Source organism: Macaca thibetana, chromosome 6, assembly GCF_024542745.1.
Source record: "Macaca thibetana thibetana isolate TM-01 chromosome 6, ASM2454274v1, whole genome shotgun sequence".
Classification (NCBI taxonomy): Eukaryota; Metazoa; Chordata; class Mammalia; order Primates; family Cercopithecidae; genus Macaca; species Macaca thibetana.
This window is the reverse complement of record NC_065583.1, coordinates 53262357-53282134: the sequence shown is the minus strand read 5'-3', so window position 1 is coordinate 53282134 and position 19778 is coordinate 53262357. Positions and strand designations below refer to the sequence as shown.

At 36.6% G+C, this 19778-nt stretch overlaps 2 protein-coding genes across 2 annotated transcripts in view; one reads left to right on the top strand and one right to left on the bottom strand.

The window, feature by feature from the left end:
- Positions 1–19778, top strand: part of ISOC1 (isochorismatase domain containing 1) — a 1173170-nt gene that overhangs the window by 385253 nt on the left and 768139 nt on the right. The gene's annotated exons all lie outside the window — the stretch shown is intronic.
- The window catches only part of FBN2 (fibrillin 2), a 270516-nt gene that overhangs the window by 50590 nt on the left and 200148 nt on the right, over positions 1–19778 (bottom strand). The window contains exons 32-36 of the mRNA XM_050795748.1: positions 19468–19590; positions 17102–17224; positions 15240–15365; positions 5431–5553; positions 4720–4842 (exon numbers count right to left, since the gene is read on the bottom strand). Coding sequence (XP_050651705.1) covers positions 4720–4842; positions 5431–5553; positions 15240–15365; positions 17102–17224; positions 19468–19590 — 618 coding nt within the window. The remainder of the gene's footprint in view (positions 1–4719; positions 4843–5430; positions 5554–15239; positions 15366–17101; positions 17225–19467; positions 19591–19778) is intronic.

Sequence of the window (19778 nt, the reverse complement as noted above, 5' to 3'; positions counted from 1 at the left end):
GTCTCTCAGCTTCGTGGTGTACAACTGCCTTTAAAAAAAAAAAACCCTCCTCTCCAAAAATGGTTTCTAAAACTCTACCACCACAAAGAATGCTGCAATGAACATCATATATGTGTCTCTGTATGGGCCTGTGAGTTAATGCCATTGGCATGCAGAGCCACAAAAGGAATTGTTGATTTACAGAGTTTGCCTATACTTAGCCTTCAGTCAGGAAAAAGAGTCATCATTTACCAACTACATCCAATGAACCCTTTAATTTTTACTATTTTTAAGTAATTTAAAAAAACCATTTACAGAAGAAAGGTATATTATAAAAACTAATATACAGAAGAAAAAAGTTGAAAACAACTTTATTCGCAATATTAATAAGAATTTAATCATAGCTAACTCAATTTTTTAATCTGTATTTTCTTGGTTTTGAAGATATTCTACTCAAACTGATCTTCTGAATGCAACTAATTGCTTATCAACTATCATTCATGAACTTGGAATATATCCATTTTGTAAAAACCATTTCCAGGTTTCAAACACATCTCTAATAGGTTCTAGCTTATCATTATTTCTGGTTATTCTTGTTCTTGCTTCATAAAAATGCAATAGCCAAAGGAATTTTTGAAAACATTAACAGTTCATGATTTTGTTGATGAGAGGACAGCCGTCTTCTTTAAAGGCTACCAAATAGAAAATGTTTTCATTTTTAGATTTATCAACACCAATTAAAATAATCAATCTAGTGACTGCATTTCTACATCACATTATTTCCTTCCAATAACCTTTTATACATACCTGCCTTTATCTTTGTCTGCTTATGAATCATATCAATTGAATTTTGGTACAGAAACATCATGAAAATATGAAAGAATCCACGAACCTGGGATGGTTCAGGTTCTTGTTACCGAATATTGTGGGTTGAAGTTCTTTTTATTGACTAAGTGGATGAGAATACTTCATTTCCTTTGTCTACAGAAATACACTGTCCATTCACTTGTTGATTCTGAAGTTTGAAAAAATTCACCTAGGATATTCGTCTCTGAAGGCACTTAGTCGGGGATTGTGCTTAGACGATTCATTTCACCATCACCTTTAGAATCTAGACAAAAGAGCTGCTCTCTGTCTCTCTCTAGTCACCTGACTCAACTAACAACTGTGAAATATTTTCCACTGTCATTTTTTTCTTTTTGCCAAAAATTATGGCCAGAAAGTACAGACTTCTAAATTCTCAACTGTGTTCAATAAATGCTAAAAGATTTCAAGTAAGGTATCTCCAGTCTTCTCTTGTACTTTCTTGAGAAAATGATGCAATCCTTAGGGCAATATAATAAGGAAACTGAAGGATGATGCAACAGTGACATTTTATTTCACTAATGCATGTTCCTTCTAGGTGATGCCATAATTTTCCACTTCTTATTATTTTATTCTGTTTGTTATATCCATTGGACATAATGGTGAACAATGATAAAAATAACAGATTAGAGACTTAAATGTTAGACCTAATACCATAAAAACCCTAGAAGAAAACCTAGGTAGTACCATTCAGGACATAGGCATGGGCAAAGACTTCATGTCTAAAACACCAAAAGCAACGGCAGCAAAAGCCAAAATTGACAAATGGGATCTCATTAAATTAAAGAGATTCTGCACAGCAAAAGAAACTACCATCAGAGTGAACAGGCAACCTACAGAATGGGAGAAAATTTTTGCAATCTACTCATCTGACAAAGGGCTAATATCCAGAACCTACAAAGAACTCAAACAAATTCACAAGAAAAAAACAAACAACCCCATCAAAAAGTGGGCAAAGGATATGAACAGACATTTCTCAAAAGAAGACATTCATACAGCCAACAGACACATGAAAAAATGCTCATCATCACTGGCCATCAGAGAAATGCAAATCAAAACCACAATGAGATACCATCTCACACCAGTTAGAATGGCGATCATTAAAAAGTCAGGAAACAACAGGTGCTGGAGAGGATGTGGAGAAATAGGAACACTTTTACACTGTTGGTGGGATTGTAAACTAGTTCAACCATTATGGAAAACAGTACGGCGATTCCTCAAGGATCTAGAACTAGATGTACCATATGACCCAGCCATCCCATTACTGGGTATATACCCAAAGGATTATAAATTATGCTGCTATAAAGACACATGCACACGTATGTTTATTGCGGCACTATTCACAATAGCAAAGACTTGGAATCAACCCAAATGTCCATCAGTGACAGACTGGATTAAGAAAATGTGGCACATATACACCATGGAATACTATGCAGCCATCAAAAAGGATGAGTTTGCGTCCTTTGTAGGGACATGGATGCAGCTGGAAACCATCATTCTTAGCAAACTATCACAAGAACAGAAAACCAAACACCGCATGTTCTCACTCATAGGTGGGAACTGAACAATGAGATCACTTGGACTCAGGAAGGGGAACATCACACACAGGGGCCTATCATGGGGAGGGGGGAGGAGGGAGGGATTGCGTTGGGAGTTATACCTGATGTAAATGATGAGTTGATGGGTGCAGCACACCAACATGGCACAAGTATACATATGTAACAAACCTGCATGTTATGCACATGTACACTACAACTTAAAGTATAATAATAATAAATAAATTAAAAAAAAAAAGAAGCTCTTACAACCCAATAAAAATGAACAAAGAACTAAAAAAAAAAAAAGAATGTAATTAAATTGTAATTGTAACTCAAATTATAAATGCTTGAGTGGATAGCTACCCCATATTCTATGATATGCTTATTTCACATTGCATGCTTGTATCAAAATATCTCATGTATTTCATACACGTATACACTTACTATGTATACCCCAAAGTTTTAAAAAATAATAAAAATAAATAAATAAATTTGAATTAAAAAAAAAAAATAACAGCTAGGATGATAAAATGTCAAAATGTTTCAAGACAAAGGAAAAACATGATCTCTTAACATTTTATAATGTTTCAGACTTATGAAAGGGTCCAATAGACTCCTTGGCACTTTTGAGATAGAATGAGTCTTTGTTTTTTGGAACTGAGAATGAACGAAAGCAATAAAGTGTTAATCCATACAAATAGAATTGCTCCAAAAAGAAACTCAAAAACTAACATTGATTATACACTGACAGTTAATTGGTGTACTGTTGTGCAAGTATATTCTCTGAGGGGCTGCCCTGGTCTACACTTCTACCAGCAGAACAGGATGCTCCTCAAGGCCCATGTCCCCATCAATACTTCACATTGTCCAAGTTTCCTAGTATTTGCCATTATATGAGGTGTAAAGTGGTATTTATATAATTGTTTCAATTGGATTTCTTATTCCTAATGATTTTGGTCATTTGCTTGCTTACATTTTTTAATGTTTAGACTATTCTCTTTTATGAGTTGCCTATTCACAGTCTTTGTTCCAAGGAAGTTTTTAAGAAATATTGAAGCCCCAGTGAGTCAGAATTTCTGGGGGTGTAACAGGCATCAATATATTTTCCAGGTTATAAATGGAGTTTACTATGCAGCCTCGGTTGAGAATCACTTTGTGAACTGGGTGACTGCTCCTCTGATTCCTCTCCTCATCCCTGACCCCTCCACTCACTCCTCTCTTGCTGCACACAGCCTTGTGCTATGTCTCTAACGCACAGTCTTCTCCTACCACAGGCCCTTTGCACTGCCTGCTCCTTTTAACTGGAGGCTTTCCTCAGAGGTCCAGTTGGCTTGTCCCCTCCTTAAAGGCTCTGATTCCCCCATTCCTAATATAACATGGCAGTTCTCCTCCAACCACCTCCAGTGCCAATTCTGTTTGTTCTTGCTTTTATTTATCTCCCTGCCTGTAAAATGTAAACACAAAAGCAGAGAATGTGCTTGTTCTGTTCACTGTTGCAACTCCAGCCCTTAGACAGAAGGCGCTCAATCTTTACCAAATGAATTATTTTGAATGGAAAATGCAGAACTTGGAGTAGCCATAAATGATAATTAAAAGTATTCTCTAAAACTTGAAAACAGTATATAAGGTGGGTGTAAATCACAGCAGCAAATATTCCTCCCATTTGCTGCAGGCCCAAAAACTGACACTGAGGACAGTAGGCAGATTTCTACTCAAGCAAGGAATTCTCCACTCCTCCCTTTTTTTGTATACTTCCAGAAAATTTTCCAGACCATTTCTTTCTCTAGGAAAACACAGGAATAGCGCAGAGAATAAAAGCTGGACAATTGTTTTTTAAAGATCAGAGGTGCTGACCACAGATTCCGAACCTTCATTACTGCCTCCTCCTCCTCCCTGTCATCTCTCAACTTCTGCTCCAATGGTTTGGCTCATAAATCCATCTATCTAATTCCTTGCTTCTCATCACTTCATTTACTTTGCTATATGACCCTTCCAGTAGGCAGAAGAAATAGATATTCTAATAGCTATACCACCACTCTGGGTTATCCTGGCCAAACACTGGACAAGGAGCCAGGCAGCAACCTGGGCTACTGCCTTAGCTCTGCCATTTTCAAGCTCTGAGACCTTGAAAAAATTACTGCACTTCTCTGTGCCTTGGATATCAAGTCTGTGAGAGGAGGAAGGTGGAGCTGATGATTTGGAAGACAAACACAATAAAGGCAACCATATAATGTTTTAGTTTTAAGTTAACTGTAGCAAACATTCATTACAGTTCATTACCAAGAGAGTTTGAATATTCAACTTGATCATTCTGTTTGTTTCATATAGCTTTACTTACCAACACAACCCACACCAGTTGGGTTCAACTGAAAATCGGGTGGGCAGTTACACTCATAGCGACCAGGCGTGTTGACACATAGGCCATTGACACAGTTTATGGGATCTGCACACTCATCAATATCTAGGAGAAGCGTTGAAAATGCCCAGGTTACCACTGTTACTTTTTCTAGGCATACTGCTGTTCCAAAGACTTTGGTGGAATTTTTGAAAGTTAGTAAAGATCACTAGAAAGACTCAACACAATAAAATAAAGATCTTAAATTTTGATATATACCTAAAACAGGTTCCACATATTAAGCACACAGTATTTATGACAGCATTTAGTATCCTTGATAAATACATTGTAATTAATTAAAATTTGCAACTCTGAGGAAGAAAAAATTATGTCACTATTTGTTTAACAAAAATCACAAATATACACGTATATATATACATATACATGAACATATATTCAAAGAGACACTTTACTAGTTTCATTTCAGATATTTAATATTAACAATTATATAGATAACAATTTAATATTATTTACATAAAAATACATCAATTCCATAGCTACAAATAAACGTATCTGAATATAATTTTCTTTTTCAGAAAAATGTGTAACCTAATGCATAGATTAGCTAAGCAGAAATCTCAGGAATTTTTACGATTAGCACAGAATATTTATTTCAATGAATCAGAACACAACTTAGCCCATAACTGACCATACCTGTACAGTTCCCTCCTGTTCTGTCCAATTCATAACCATCATCGCAGATACAATGAAACATTCCAGGCAGGTTATTACATGTTCCAAAGACACAAATGTTTTGGAAGGAGCATTCATCAATATCTGAAGATTAAAAAAAAATAGTAATCTCTTATTTACAAAGACATTTTAAAATTTTAATGTAATGTCTAACATTAGTGCATTTTTCTACCCCCTCAGATGTTTTTATTCAGTAAAGCTTTTTTTTTTTTTTTTTTTTTTTTTGTCTAGGTAGATAAGTGCAAAGGGCAAGCAACTAATGTTCACCTATGGAACTAAGATATAAAAGAAATATTATTTCCTTGGTAAAATGAGGGTCTAGTATTTTAAATGACTTGGATTATGATATACTTAAAGAAGAGTTGGCTCAAGGCACATAAAATACAAAAATTAAATATAAACATGTCAAAGAAATGAAATTGTAAAAAAAGATAAAAGCAAATTCAAAGATTCTAACTAATTAGTGCAAACAGCAGACATTTTATAGTTGATAAATGTTTTATATTATGAAAAACAAATACATAATTATTTTTAAATATTGGAGATATTAAAATTAACATTTTCGTTAATTTAGTTAATTAAATTTAATTAAATATTAATTAACTTTTGAGTTTTTACTTCCTTGTTATTTTGCAATCTTCTCTGTTATTATAAAGCAGTTTTAAACAGAGAAGAAATTTCTTCCCTAATTTCATGTTAATAAGATGATCCATTGACCCCATATTCTAGTAAATTTCATTAAAATATCTCTATTGAATTGGACTAAAAATTCATTTATGAAAAGTTTATGATAGTCTTCCACGAGGCTGTAACTCAAAGTTAATAAATATGAAGTTATCACTCCTCACTCAGGTCAAAATCAATGGGTATGTATAGCTGTGGAAATAATCTGAATTGCTACTCTCAAAAAGAGGATGGACATTTTTGTATAAAAATTGCCTAACACTCGGAGAATGCAGACCAGGCATGTCATTTTAGGCTAGACTAGACAAGTCATCCTAAACTGCTGTCATCAGACAGTTATATCTTAAGTCTAAACAAGACTTCTTTGGTCATTCGTTATAGTTAAAATACTGGTTTCAACTATCTTAGATTTAAGGTATGGTTCCAATCATGTTCAAAGTTTAACATGTGCAAAGGTATCTTTTATTGTATTGGGGGTAAGAAAGTTATTCTCTTTATATAAATGGGTAAAAATTCTTTAAGCTAGATTACAATTGAATTGTGTTAATTTATACTCAAAAAGGGAATTGTACTATCAGCCTTCTGAGTGTGCATTTTTTTGCTTGTTTGTTTCAGACAGGTTGTTGCTCTATCACACAGGCTGGAGTAGTGGCACGATCATGGCTCACTGCAGCCACAACCTCCTGGGCTCAAGTAATCCTCCCCCTTCAGACGTCCAGGTAGCTGGGACTATAGGCAAACACAATCACACCAAGCTAGTTTATAAAGTTTCTGTAGAGACAAGGTCTCCCTATGTGGCCCAGGTTGGTCTCAAACTCCTGGGCTCAAGTGATCCTCCCTCCTTGGCCTTCCAAAGTGCTGTGTTAACAGGTGCGGGCCACCATGCCCAATCTATTTTACTTATAAATGAACTTTATTAGAAATTTCTTCCACCTAAGTAATGTAATTGTTGTATAAAGAAGGTATTTTAAAAGATTACTGTCTTTCCTTTGTAAAATAGATACATATTCAAAAATTCAAATAATACACAAAACAAAATAGCAAAATAATTACTCAAAAACGTTTCCATCTAGAAAGAATCATTTAAGATCATTTTAGACATTTATATACATATTTAGACCATGAAGCTAAAACAATTTGTATGCATCAGATAAATTTACCATCATCTCAACAGTTTTAAAATACTTTTCTAATGTTAAGAATAAAAAATGCTAAAAAATTTTTGGCTTTATGCTAAAGTTGAAATGTAATTTTTAGATAGTATTAATTAATTCTATACAATAAATTATAAGAAAATTAGCACTCATATATCCTTCCAACTGCTTATTTTTATCATTTTCACTTTTTCAATGTCTATGGCAGTTTACCATAATTTCCACAGTGTTTAGTACTAATTATTTACTTAAAAGGATCAATAATGGTTTCATTACAGCTTCTCCATTTGTTTCTTGATTGGTTGTGTTTCATTGCTGATTGTTCTTTTTCCAAGAAGGGTGGGACTTTTGTGAAAACACAGGTGTTTTCTACCTGACATATTTCATGTGTAAGAAAATGCTTATTATCTTTATAATTAAGTATAATATTTTTCACATTTCCTCAGAATTTTGTGGGCATGGATCTAATGTCTTTTGGTATTGGATATTTCTGTTTAGCTCATGAATTGCCTTTTCTTTTTCTTTTTTTATTATACTTTAAGTTCTGGGATGCATGTACAGAATGTGCAGGTCTGTTACGTAGGTATATGCGTGCCATGGTGGTTTGCTGCACCCATCAACCTGTCATCTACATTAGGTATTTATCCTAATGCTATCCCTCCCCTAATCCCCATCCTCTGACAGGCCTCAGTGTGTGATGTTCCCCTCCCTGTGTCCACGTGTTCTCATTGTTCAACTCCCACTTATGAGTGAGAACATGCGGTGTTTGGTTTTCTGTTCCTTAGTTTGCTGAGAATGATGGTTTCCAGCTTCATCCATGTCCCTGCAAAGGACATGAACTCATCCATTTTTATGGTTGCATAGTATTCCATGGTGTATATGTGCCACATTTTCTTTATCCAGTCTATCATTGATGGTCATTTGGGTTGGTTCCAAGTCTTTGCTATTATGAACAGTGCTGCAATAAACATAGGTGTGCACGTATCTTTATAGTAGAATGATCTATAATCCTTTGGGAATATCCCCATAATGGGATTGCTGGGTCAAATGGTATTTCTGGTTCTAGATCCTGGAGGAATTGCTACACTGTCCTCCATAATGGTTGAACTAATTTACACTCCCACCAACATGTAAAAGTGTTCCCATTTCTCCACATGCTCTCCAGCATCTGTTGTTTCCTTATTTTTTAATGATCGTCATTCTAACTGGCATGAGATGATATCTCACTGTGCTTTTGATTTGCATTTCTCTAATGACCAGTGATGATGAGCTTTTTTTCTTGTTTGTTGGCCGCATAAATGTCTTCTTTTGAAAATTGTCGGTTCATATCCTTCACTCACTTTTTGATGGGGCTGTTTTTCTCTTGTAAATTTGTTTAAGTTCCTTGTAGATTCTGGATATTAGCCCTTGGTCTGACAAATAGATTGCAAAAATTTTCTTCCATTCTGTAGGTTGCCTGTTCACTCTGATGATAGTTTCTTTTGCTGTGCAGAAGCTCTTTAGTTTGATTAGATTCCATTTGTCAATTTTGGCTTTTGTTGCCATTGCTTTTGGTGTTTTAGTCATGAAGTCTTTGCCCATGCCTATGTCCTGAATGGCATTGCCTAGGTTTTCTTCTGGGGTTTTTATGGTTTTAGGTCTTACGTTTAAGTCTTTAATCCATCTTGAGTTAATTTTTGTATAAGGGATAAGAAAGGGATGCAGTTTCAGTCTTCTGCAGAGGGATAGCCAGTTTTCCCAACACCATTTATTAAATAGGTAATCCTTTCTCCATTGCTTGTTTTTGTCAGGTTTGTCAAAGATCAGATGGTTGTAGATATGTGATGTTATTTCTGAGGGCTCTGTTCTGTTCCATTGGTCTCTCTGTTTTGGTACAAGTACCATGCTGATTTGGTTACTGTGGCCTTGTAGGATAGGTTAAAGTCAGGTGGCACAATACCTCCAGCTTCGTTCTTTTTGCTTAGGATTGTCTTTGCTATACGGGCTCTTTTCTGGTTCCATATGAAATTTAAGGTAGTTTTTCCTAATTCTGTGAAGAAAGTCAATGGTAGCTTGATCGGGACAGTATTGATTCTATAAATTACTTTGGGCAGTATGGCCATTTGCATGATACTGATTTCTCCTATCCGTGAGCATGGAATGTTTTTCCATTTGTTTTGTGTTCTCTCTTATTTCCTTGAGCAGTGGTTTGTGGTTCTCTTCTAAGAGGCCCTTCACATCCCTTGTAAGTTGTATTCCTAGGTATTTTATTCTCTTTGTAGCAACTGTGAATGGGAGTTCACTCATGATTTGGCTCTCTGTCTATTATTGCTGTATAGGAATGCTTGTGATTTTTGCACATTGATTTTGTATCCTGAGACTGCTGAAATTGCTTATCAGCTTAAGGAGATTTTGGGCTGAGACGATGCGGTTTTCTAAATATACAATCATGTCATCTGCAAAGAGATACAATTTGACTTCCTCTCTTCCTATTTGAATCCCCTTTATTTCTTTCTCTTGCCTGACTGCCCTGGCCAGAACTTCCAATAGTATATTGAATAGGAGTGGTGAGAGAGGGCATCCTCGTCTTGTGCCAGTTTTCAAAGGGAACACTTCCAGACTTTGCCCATTCAGTATGATATTGGCTGTGGGTTTGTCACAAATAGCTCTTATTATTTTGAGATACATTCCATCAATACCTAGTTTATTGAGAGTTTTTAGCATGAAGGGGTGTTGAATTTTATTGAAGGGCCTATTTTAATGAAGGCCTAGTTTTACTGAAGGCCTTACTGCATCTTTTAAGATAATCGTGTGGTTTTTGTCATTGGTTCTGTTTATGTGATGGATTATTACATTTATTGATTTGCATATGTTGAACCAGCCTTGCATCCCAGGGATGAAGTTGACTCAATCTTGGTGGATACGCTCTTTGACTTGCTGCTGGATTTGGTTTGCCAGTATTTTATTGAGGATTTTTGCATCGACGTTCATTGGGGATATTGACCTGAAATTTTCTTTTTTCGTTGTGTCTCTTCCAAGTTTTGGTATCAGGATGATGCTGGCCTCATAAAATGAGTTAGGGAGGAGTCCCTCTTTTTCTATTGTTTGGAACAGTTTCAGAAGGAATGGTACCAGCTCCTCTTTGTACCTCTGGTAGAATTCGGCTGTGAATCTACCTGTTCCTGGACTTCCTTCGTTTGGTAGGCTATTAATTATTGCCTCAATTTCAGAACTTGTTATTGGTCTATTCAGGGATTCGACTTCTTCCTGGTTTAGTCTTGGGAAGGTATATGTGTCTAGGATTTTATCCATTTCTTCTAGATTTTCTACTTTATTTGCATAGAGATGTTTATAGTATTCTCTGATGGTAGTTTATATTTCTGTGTGATCAGTGGTGATATCTCCCCCTTTATCATTTTTTATTGTGTCTATTTGATTTTTCTCTCTCTTCTTATTTTTCTCACTAGCAGTCTATCTCTTTTGTTAATCTTTTCAAAAAAACAGCTCCTGGATTCACTAATTTTTTTTTTGAAGGGTTTATTGTGTCCCTATCTCCCTCAGTTCTGCTCTTAGTGATTTCTTGTCTTCTGCTAGCTACTGAATTTGTTTGCTCTTGCTTCTCGAGTTCTTTTAATTGTGATGTTAGAGTGTTGATTTTAGATCTTTCCTGCTTTCTCCCGTAGACAATTAGTGCTGTAAATTTCCCTCTAAACACTGCTTTAGCTGTGTCCCAGAGATTCTGGCACATTGTGACTTTGTTTTCATTGGTTTCAAAGAACTTCTTTATTCCTGCCTTAATTTCGTTATTTACTCAGTGGTCATTTAGGAGCAGGTTGTTCAGTTTCTGTATAGTTGTGTGGTTTTGAGCGAGTTTCTTTTCTTTTTTGTTTCTTTTTTTTTTTTTGAGATGGAGTCTTGCTCTGTCGTCCCAGGCTGGAGTGCAGTGGCGTGATCTTGGCTCACTGCAAGCTCTGCCTCCTGGGTTCAAGCCATTCTCCTGCCTCAGCCTCCTGAGTAGCTGGGACTAAAGGCACCCGCCACCATGCCCGGCTGATGTTTTTTGTATTTTTAGTAGAGATGGGGTTTCATCATGTTAGCCAGTATGGTCTCGATCTCCTGACGTCATGATCTGCCAGCTTTGGCCTCCCAAAGTGTTAGGATTACAGGCATTCTGAATCACTATGCCTGGCCATGAGTGAGTTTCTTAATCCTGAGTTCTAATTTGGTTGCATTGTAGTCTGAGAGACTGTTATTACTTTCATTCTTTTGCATTTGCTGAGGAGTGTTTTACTTCTCATCATGTGGTCAATTTTAGAATAAGCGCGATGTTGTGCTGAGAAGAATGTATATTTTGTTGATTTGGGGTGGAGAGTTCTGTAGATCTCTATTAGGTCCACTTGGTCCAGAGCTGAGTTCAAATCCTGAATATCCTTTATTTTCTGTCTTGTTGATCTGTCTGATATTGACAGTGGGGTGTTAAAGTCTCCCACTGTTATTGTTTGGGAGTCTTCAAGTCTCTCCGTACGTCTCTAAGAACTTGCTTTATGGATCTGGGTGCTCTTGTATTGGGTGCAGATATATTTAGGCTAGTTAGCTCTTCTTGTTGCATTGATCCCTTTACCATTATGTAATGCCCTTCTTTGTCTCTTTTGATCTTTGTTGGTTTAAAGTCTGTTTTATCAGAGACTAGGATTGCAATCTCTGCTTTTTTTTTTGCTTTTTGTTTGCTTGGTAAATATTCCTCCATCCTTTTATTTTGAGCCTATGTGTGTCTTTGCATATGAGATGTGTTGCCTTTTCTATCTGAAGTCTTCAATCCTTCTCCTATGACTAAAGTTGACAAATGTAGGAAATCTAAGTCTTTGTCTTACAATTTGGGCTTTGTATATTCAGTTCTTTGTTCGACTGCACAAAAATGTTTGGTTGTTTAGTACTTTTTTTTTCCAGTTGATTTTTTGGGCTCTCTTCAGTGACACCAATTATACTGATGTTTATAGTTTTTGTCTTTTCTCTAATAGTGTTAATTTCTCTTTCCTCTTTTTTTCCACTGTTATTATCTCAGGCCCCTTCTCTATGCTAGCAATTACATTTTCATCTGTATGTCTTCTGGTTTTTGCTGTATTCATTTAATAGTTCTCTTATTTTGCTGTATTGGTCCCCATTTCTTATTTCCCTTGATTCTACAATCTCCCTTTTACTCTATAGCTCTTATAATCTCCATAAGCTTGTTCAACTACATTTATGATTTTATTAAGATCATATATGGCAAAAAGTACCTATGGAAATTTTGTTTTATTTCTTGAGGAGTTTTCTTCCATTGTGGGTTGGTTCTTTAGCTGTTTTTGTGTTTTTCTTCCTTTTATTTTCATAGGATGCCTGTATAGTTGCTACTGTTTATTTTTCAGCTTGTATACACACTACTTGGCCTGCTCTTTCAAGAGCTTTTGTTTACTTTAGTACAGTTTAAATAACATCTCTTGATATCTTTCCTTCTTTATCAGAGCTTATGTGGAAGACAGCTGGTTTCTGTTTCATTAAAGCTGTATTCAGTCGCCCAAAGTTTCATAAGGTGGAGGGAGAGAAGATTGAGAATGGGGAGAGCTCCCCTGGGCTCTATGTTGATGAACTTGGCCTTCGCTTTCTCTTTAGAAATTATCGAAAATGGTCTGTATGTAGGTCTGTTCCATTTAACGGAGTCCTCTATCATGTTCTTGCAGGGATTCCTCCAGGTTTTATATTCCCTCATTTTGGTGGAGATTACTGGGAAATGGCCAACTTCAATAATTTTTTGAATTCTATAGAAATTCTGAGACTTTGTGGTGGAAAATGTTCATCGGAGGATCATGTACTTATAATAAGATGGGTAGACAACAAGGGATTCAATTAATAAATTCAGGAGAAACGGTCCAGATGAGCCAGACCTTGTGGAGAGGAGAGAAAAACAAGGAGAATGGCCAGAACCATGGAATTACATTTTTTGGATTTCAAAAGCTGGTGTTCAGCTGAATGGAGCAGAGGGTCCAACTGAGGGTGAACTACAGGTGTGCCAACCCTCAGCTGCCCTGTCATTTACGAGTTTCTCTCTGTGGTAATGACATATGAGAAAACTAGATGTGCAGGAAGTACAGTAAACAGTAACTATTTAGCACCATCCTGGGGGAGAGGGAAGTTCTGAAAGGGCCTGTGCCACCCATAAAGTAATACACAATTAGGAAGGAAAAATCCTGTCCAGATATAAAGAATTTACGTTAGTGAAAGTGGCTACGGCTGACCTGTTCCTTCTCCCACTAACTCTTGTCAAACTGATATAGATAATAATCATGTCATTCCACATTTACATTGATTCACATTTTCCATTAATTCTACTACTACACTTCAGTGCTTAAAAGAAACCAGGATCAAGAAAAAAAGGAACTTACCCTAAGTCACCTTGTATAAAATGGATTAGATTCTGCCCAATATTGTGGGTCAACGTAGAAGCATGAATGCTTTCAGTTTGTAACTTCATCTTCCCTAGGGCCAACGTTCATCCCCTTTTTCTGAGTCTCTCCACATTTGTTGCTCTTTCTGAAGAATTTCATGAACTTTTGGCTCACTTTCTTTCTTCAGGGCCACTTCTGACGGTGGGGCAGAGTTGGGCTCTACTGTGAACCACTGCAGGGTGTATCATTTGGTTTTGTTTGGTTGACACTGATGAATTGTGTTTGTGTGTGTGTATGTGTGTGTGCATGTGTGCCAGTACTTGCCATTTCTGTTCATTTGGTTAGATACTGATGTAGGGGGAAGTTTTTAAATCTGTTTTCATTTTATCCTTTTTGCTCAGCAGTTAGGTTTTTTTTTTTTTTTCTCTGAGGCTGCATGACTGGCAAACTGAGTTTCTTTGTTGTTTGTTTATTTTTGCTTTGTTTTGTTTTGAGACAGAGTTTCACTCTTGTTGCCCAGTCTGGAGTGCAATGGCGCAATCTCGGCTCACCACAACCTCCACCTCCAGGGTTCAAGCAATTCTCCTGCCTCTGCCTCCTGAGTAGCTGGGATTACAGGCACGAGCCACCATACCCGGCTAATTTTGTATTTTTAGTAGAGACGGGGTTTCTCCATGTTGGTCAGGCTGGTCTTGAACTCCCGACCTCAGGTGATCCACCCACCTTGGCCTCCCAAAGAGCTGGGATTATAGGGGTGAGACACCATGCCCAGCCCAAACTGAGTTTTTTTAAAGGTTTTCTGTGAATCATAAATTCTGCTGAAGCCCTATGGTGTATAAACTATTTTCAATCTCTCCTTTCTTCATTTATGTTTTCATACAGTCCCTATTCATAACACAATGATGGCTCAAACTATATATAATGTGAATTGAGTTTCTAATTTAATAGAAAATCCAAATTCTTTTTCTTGGAAAGATATCATACTAGGCACAAAGACCCATTTCTAGGAAAGGGGGATGATGTCATCACTTAGAATAAGGAACCACTAGTATTAAGCAAAAGTACAGCCCTTGCTGAATCCCTGAAGAGGACTTCCATTCCCAGACATACAGACAGAAGTCTCAACCATGAAGGTAAATGCCAAAAATGAGCTTTTTATGATTTTGATAAACACAATAAATAGTGGTGGTTGAGACAAGTAATGGAGCATATTTTAAAAGCTGAATAGTTTCTCCACATGTCATTCATTTAGTGATAAAAAAGAAAGAAGAGAAAAAATGGTTAAAACAGAAAAAAGAATGAGCCAAACTTCCAACTACTGGCTCTTGGCCAGGAAAACTTCATAAGAGATGAAAGCTGCCTTCATCATTATTCATTCGGCAAAATAATCCACGCTTAAACGAACGACTTTTATATGTGCAGCATGTGCTATGTATTCTGCTTCCAGGTGGAGCTTGTTCCAGCCCTTGTTGCGGTTTCATTTGCTGTGGTTGATCCAACTTGAAAATGAGTTGGAATCCTGGTGACCCACCTTGGCAGGATCTGCTGTCTGAGGCTGGAGTGAAGCCCATCTCACACTCGCAGCGATATGCACCCGGGACATTAAGGCACTGTCCGTTCTCACAGAGGTTTATGTTTTCTGCACACTCATCAACATCTGCACAAAAAAGGAAATTCCATCTCTGTCAAGTTCCAAATTTCATGACATATTTTCTCCCTGCCCTATAAATAGATCAGTTTTACTGGCTTGACTTAATGCTTATTAACATGAAACAATAATCACATTCACTTAAAGGAGGGTATCAACCTGAGAGAAAGTCTATTTATCCTGCCCCCCGCAACATTGAATTGTAATATAATTAAAGAAAAGCTATTTAACCTGCACCCTAACATTCAATTGCAATATTATTAATAGGAGAAATGCAGACGTCTCTCACATTTGCCTTCTCTTGTCAGTGGTATGCCAACATTATTTAGATATGAAAAACATTGGAATTAACCTTAAAATGGTGATCATTCTTTGAGAAAATTATAGTATTCGAATAAACAACTTGCTTTTTCACTAGTTCAAGTGTTTTAAAGCAAACTAGAGACACTGTGGGAATGGGGAAAGTTTCTTTCATGTCATAATCTTATAAAAATACTTCTATCTTAATTACACAAATGGACATTACTCACAGACCTTAAAGATAATTTAATTCTATCAAGTGGAATCAGAGGGAAGGAAAAATCAATGTTTAGTGAGGGTGTCATTTGCCATGTGCTGTGCTGGTTGCCTGACATGCATTTTTTCACTGAATTCACCAATCTCCTGAGGTTTAGAAGAGGAAGAACCTGTGGCTAAGGGCATCCAAGTAAGCTGACAGAGCCACAGTAAGGTAATCATACATGTTGACTGAGTCAGGATCTGATTGCAGATGTGTCTGACTTGAAAGCCATGCTCTTTCCTTGACACCACATTGTGGAGAAATGCCAGGAAAGATGCAATATCTAGGGCTACAAGTAATGAAGCTTTAAAATTGAATAAACACATTTCCTTAAACAGGCATCTGAAAATGATGAGGCTGCATTTTTGATGTCAACAATTAGAAAATAATTTAGTCTATCCTTTAATTATGGGTTTAAAATGTGTACTGAAAATCAATTGAGAAACACTTACTTTATAAACTGAAAAGTATTCAACTTTATGTCCAGCAAGATTATCTAGTCTTATACATGCATACAATGAGAGGATGCTTTATCCTCAAAGAATACGAATGAATAGAAGCTAAATAGAAGCTAATATTTACTGAAATTTTGTGATGTGTTCTTCTAAGTCCTTTATTTGTATTATTCCATTTAATCCTTTCAATGTCATGTGATAAACTACTGAGACTTTGATAAACACATTAAATAGCAGTGATCAGATAGGTCATATATCCTATCTTAAAAAGCTGAACAGTTTTCCCACACCATTCATTTAAGAATAAAAAAGAAGAAAAGAAAATTGTATTATTACTATTGCATTTTAAATCAGGTCAGACAAGTTAAGCAATTCACTTACAGTTACAGGCAAAAAATGGCATAGGCAAGATTTGAATCCAGGTAGTCTGATCCAGACAAAGGCTGCATTTTTTTAACCACCATGTTACAAATAAGTAAGACAAAATGGCAAATAATTAACAGTATATGATTGTTACAAATGCCTTTATTTGAAAACTTTCAAGAATATATCTGGAAAGTCATTCAGATTTTTGTGTTTAATGTAAGAGAAAGATACATAGTCACCTGCAGGTCAAGTATAAAAAAAGTAGTTACTTTTGTCTCCTTTAGCTATAATTTTCTTCAAATAAGGAAGCATATAGAGTGTTCTATGACCAGCCCATCAGAACACACCTCAGGACTGTCACCCACCTGAGCAGGTAAAGCCATCTCCAGTGAAACCTTCGGAGCAGGCACAGCGGTATGAGCCTGGGGTATTTACACACTGAGCATTGATGCTACACTGGTGGGTTCCATTAGAACATTCATCCAGATCTGCAGAACACAGCAAAAAAGTTCAGAAATGAAAATGCAATATTTAAGCACCTGGAAAGAAAGTTTGTCTTAATTTACATATAAACTGGACAAATGGCATGCGTTTTAGTTTGTAGGATCACAGTTCCAATTCACTAAGCTCTCAGACCCAATATCCAATGTCCATGCCATAAATGTGGGCCAAAATTATGAACTCAAGCATTTTGTGAGATATATAGTCAACATGAATTTTTTAACAGCTCAAAGCAAACTAGTGTTAGATCTCATTCTGACTTCTACTGAGGGTGAATTTTATTAGTGGTTTCCTTATCAGTAAAAGGATCAATTCTGAAGGTGATACTGAATTTCAGAACAGGAAAATTAACAAAGAGTTTTCAAGTTTATTTAATAGAAGAGGAAACAGAGATATGATTCTTGACCTCATGGAACCCTTAGTCTAGTAGAAAAGACAGATGTTAAACACAGAAAACAATTAAATCTTGCTATATGTACCATGAAGAAAAGTTACAAGGTGTCATGAGAGAATAAAAAGGGCATCCTATTTGGGCTGCAGAAACAAAGATGCCCCCTTTGAGGAAGTAGTTTTTAGTAAACGTCAGACCTGAGGATGAGAAAGACTTAACTGCTAAACAGAGGTGGGGAAGGGTATTCCTTCCAGAGGGAGGAGCGCATGGTAAGACACCAAGGAGGAAATGAGCTCGGTGTGACTGAAGAAACAAAAGGAGGTTACAGTGGCAAAGCAGAATACACCAGACAGAGGGCGATGGACAATTAAGCTAGAAAGACAATGGAAACCCGCAGCCAAGGGAGGGAAGATGCATTTTATCCTGAATTCAATGGGTTATAGTGAAGACTATGAAGAGATTGAATCCATGCTCCTGCTGCTATGTGGAGAATGGACTGCAGGAGGGCCAGAGAGGGAACAAGCCAACATACCAGAGGGGGGTTCTTTTAGCATTCAGCAGACACCAAGATCAAGGGTCCATGAGAGAGACAGACAGACAGAGAGAAAGACAGAGAGGGAGAGAGAGCACAGAGAGACTCTCTCTGCTCTCTCTGGTTGGGACTAGAGTAGAAGAAAGAAGATGTAAAGAAGAGGATGAATTTGGGTGACATCCTGGAGCACAGGAGGCTGGACACAGCTGAATGTCTTGCATCAGAGGCAGGCTGTCTTGCAATAGTTAGCCAAAATGACAGATGGACAAGAAGCACAAAAATGGGAGGCTGAAAAGAGAAAAGGGGTAGGCACATGGGGCTACAAAAATGGGAATGGGGGCATGGTTGAAAAGTTATGATAGTAACCCTGGAAAGATGGCTGGACTAGAGGCTGGTGCTTCACTAAGCCATTGCAGGATGTTATTTAGCAGTTATTCGGAAGCTCTGATACTTCAAATTCTATAGTCAGCACATAAACTTTTGATAAGTATGAAATATTTGAATGGATAAAAAAGTATATATTCAAATTAACTTATAGTTTTGGTAAGAGATCTTAAAGCTATTTTTTAATCCTTACTGTGGGTCTATACGTTTTTTGTAAGTTATCGGGGGAAGTGAGTTTAGCTTGCTTTCTTTTCTGTTTTAAATTGACCTGGAAATTCTTGCCAGTTGGAAAAATGCTTTATTGTAAGGCAAGTGAAACACTAAGCATATTACACAGAACTGTGAATGACACTCAGGGTATATTCTAGTTCCTTGCCTCTCAGATATAAAATACTTCTCCTTAGACTCTGGCTTAAGAACCATAAAACTTGGAGAAATTGCCCATTTTTTTTTTCTTCAAACAAGACCTCTTGGAATCCAAGACAGCATTTAGAATTTCCTGTAAGAAGAATTCTATTTTCTAGTAAGATGCTGGTATTGTTGACTTACTACAAACTCAGGTTATCTGAAAAAACCTTTTATTGTCCTCCATTTATTTCACTGGATTTTAAATCTCACTGATTACTTCTTTGAAAAGATGGGAAGAACATACTAGTCATTTTTCATCATACAGCTGTGTTTGGATCACCAGCTGCATATCAATTTTTTACTGAACAACAACACATTAAAAAACAGGTGCCAAGGCATACTGTTGAAATTTTGATAAGGGTAAAGAAAACTCTTAGCCAGGAATTACCTTGCAACTAAGATGGCCTTTTTATAAGGGAATTAATAAAAGCGAAGAGCATGATTCTACAATCGTGCCAAAAAGAGCCTTTAAAAATCTGTGCCTTAGCAAAGGATATTTACATTTGCAAACTCACCAATACACTTGATGCCATTTCCAATCCAGCCTTCTCTGCAGCTACATTTGAAGCTTCCTGGGATATTCAGACATGAAGCATGCATGTCACAGTTATGAGCACCAATTTCACACTCATCCACATCTGAGAAACCATAATTCATAAGAAAAAATAAAAATACAAACTAATTAATTCTACTTCCAGATATATTTTTGTATAGGTAACATTTTAAAGTAAAGATGCAACTGTATGGAGAAAATGGTAGCCTAACTTTTATTCTTAAGTTTTGTAGACTACAAGAGGATTTGGAAAATTCATGATCCTAATAAAAC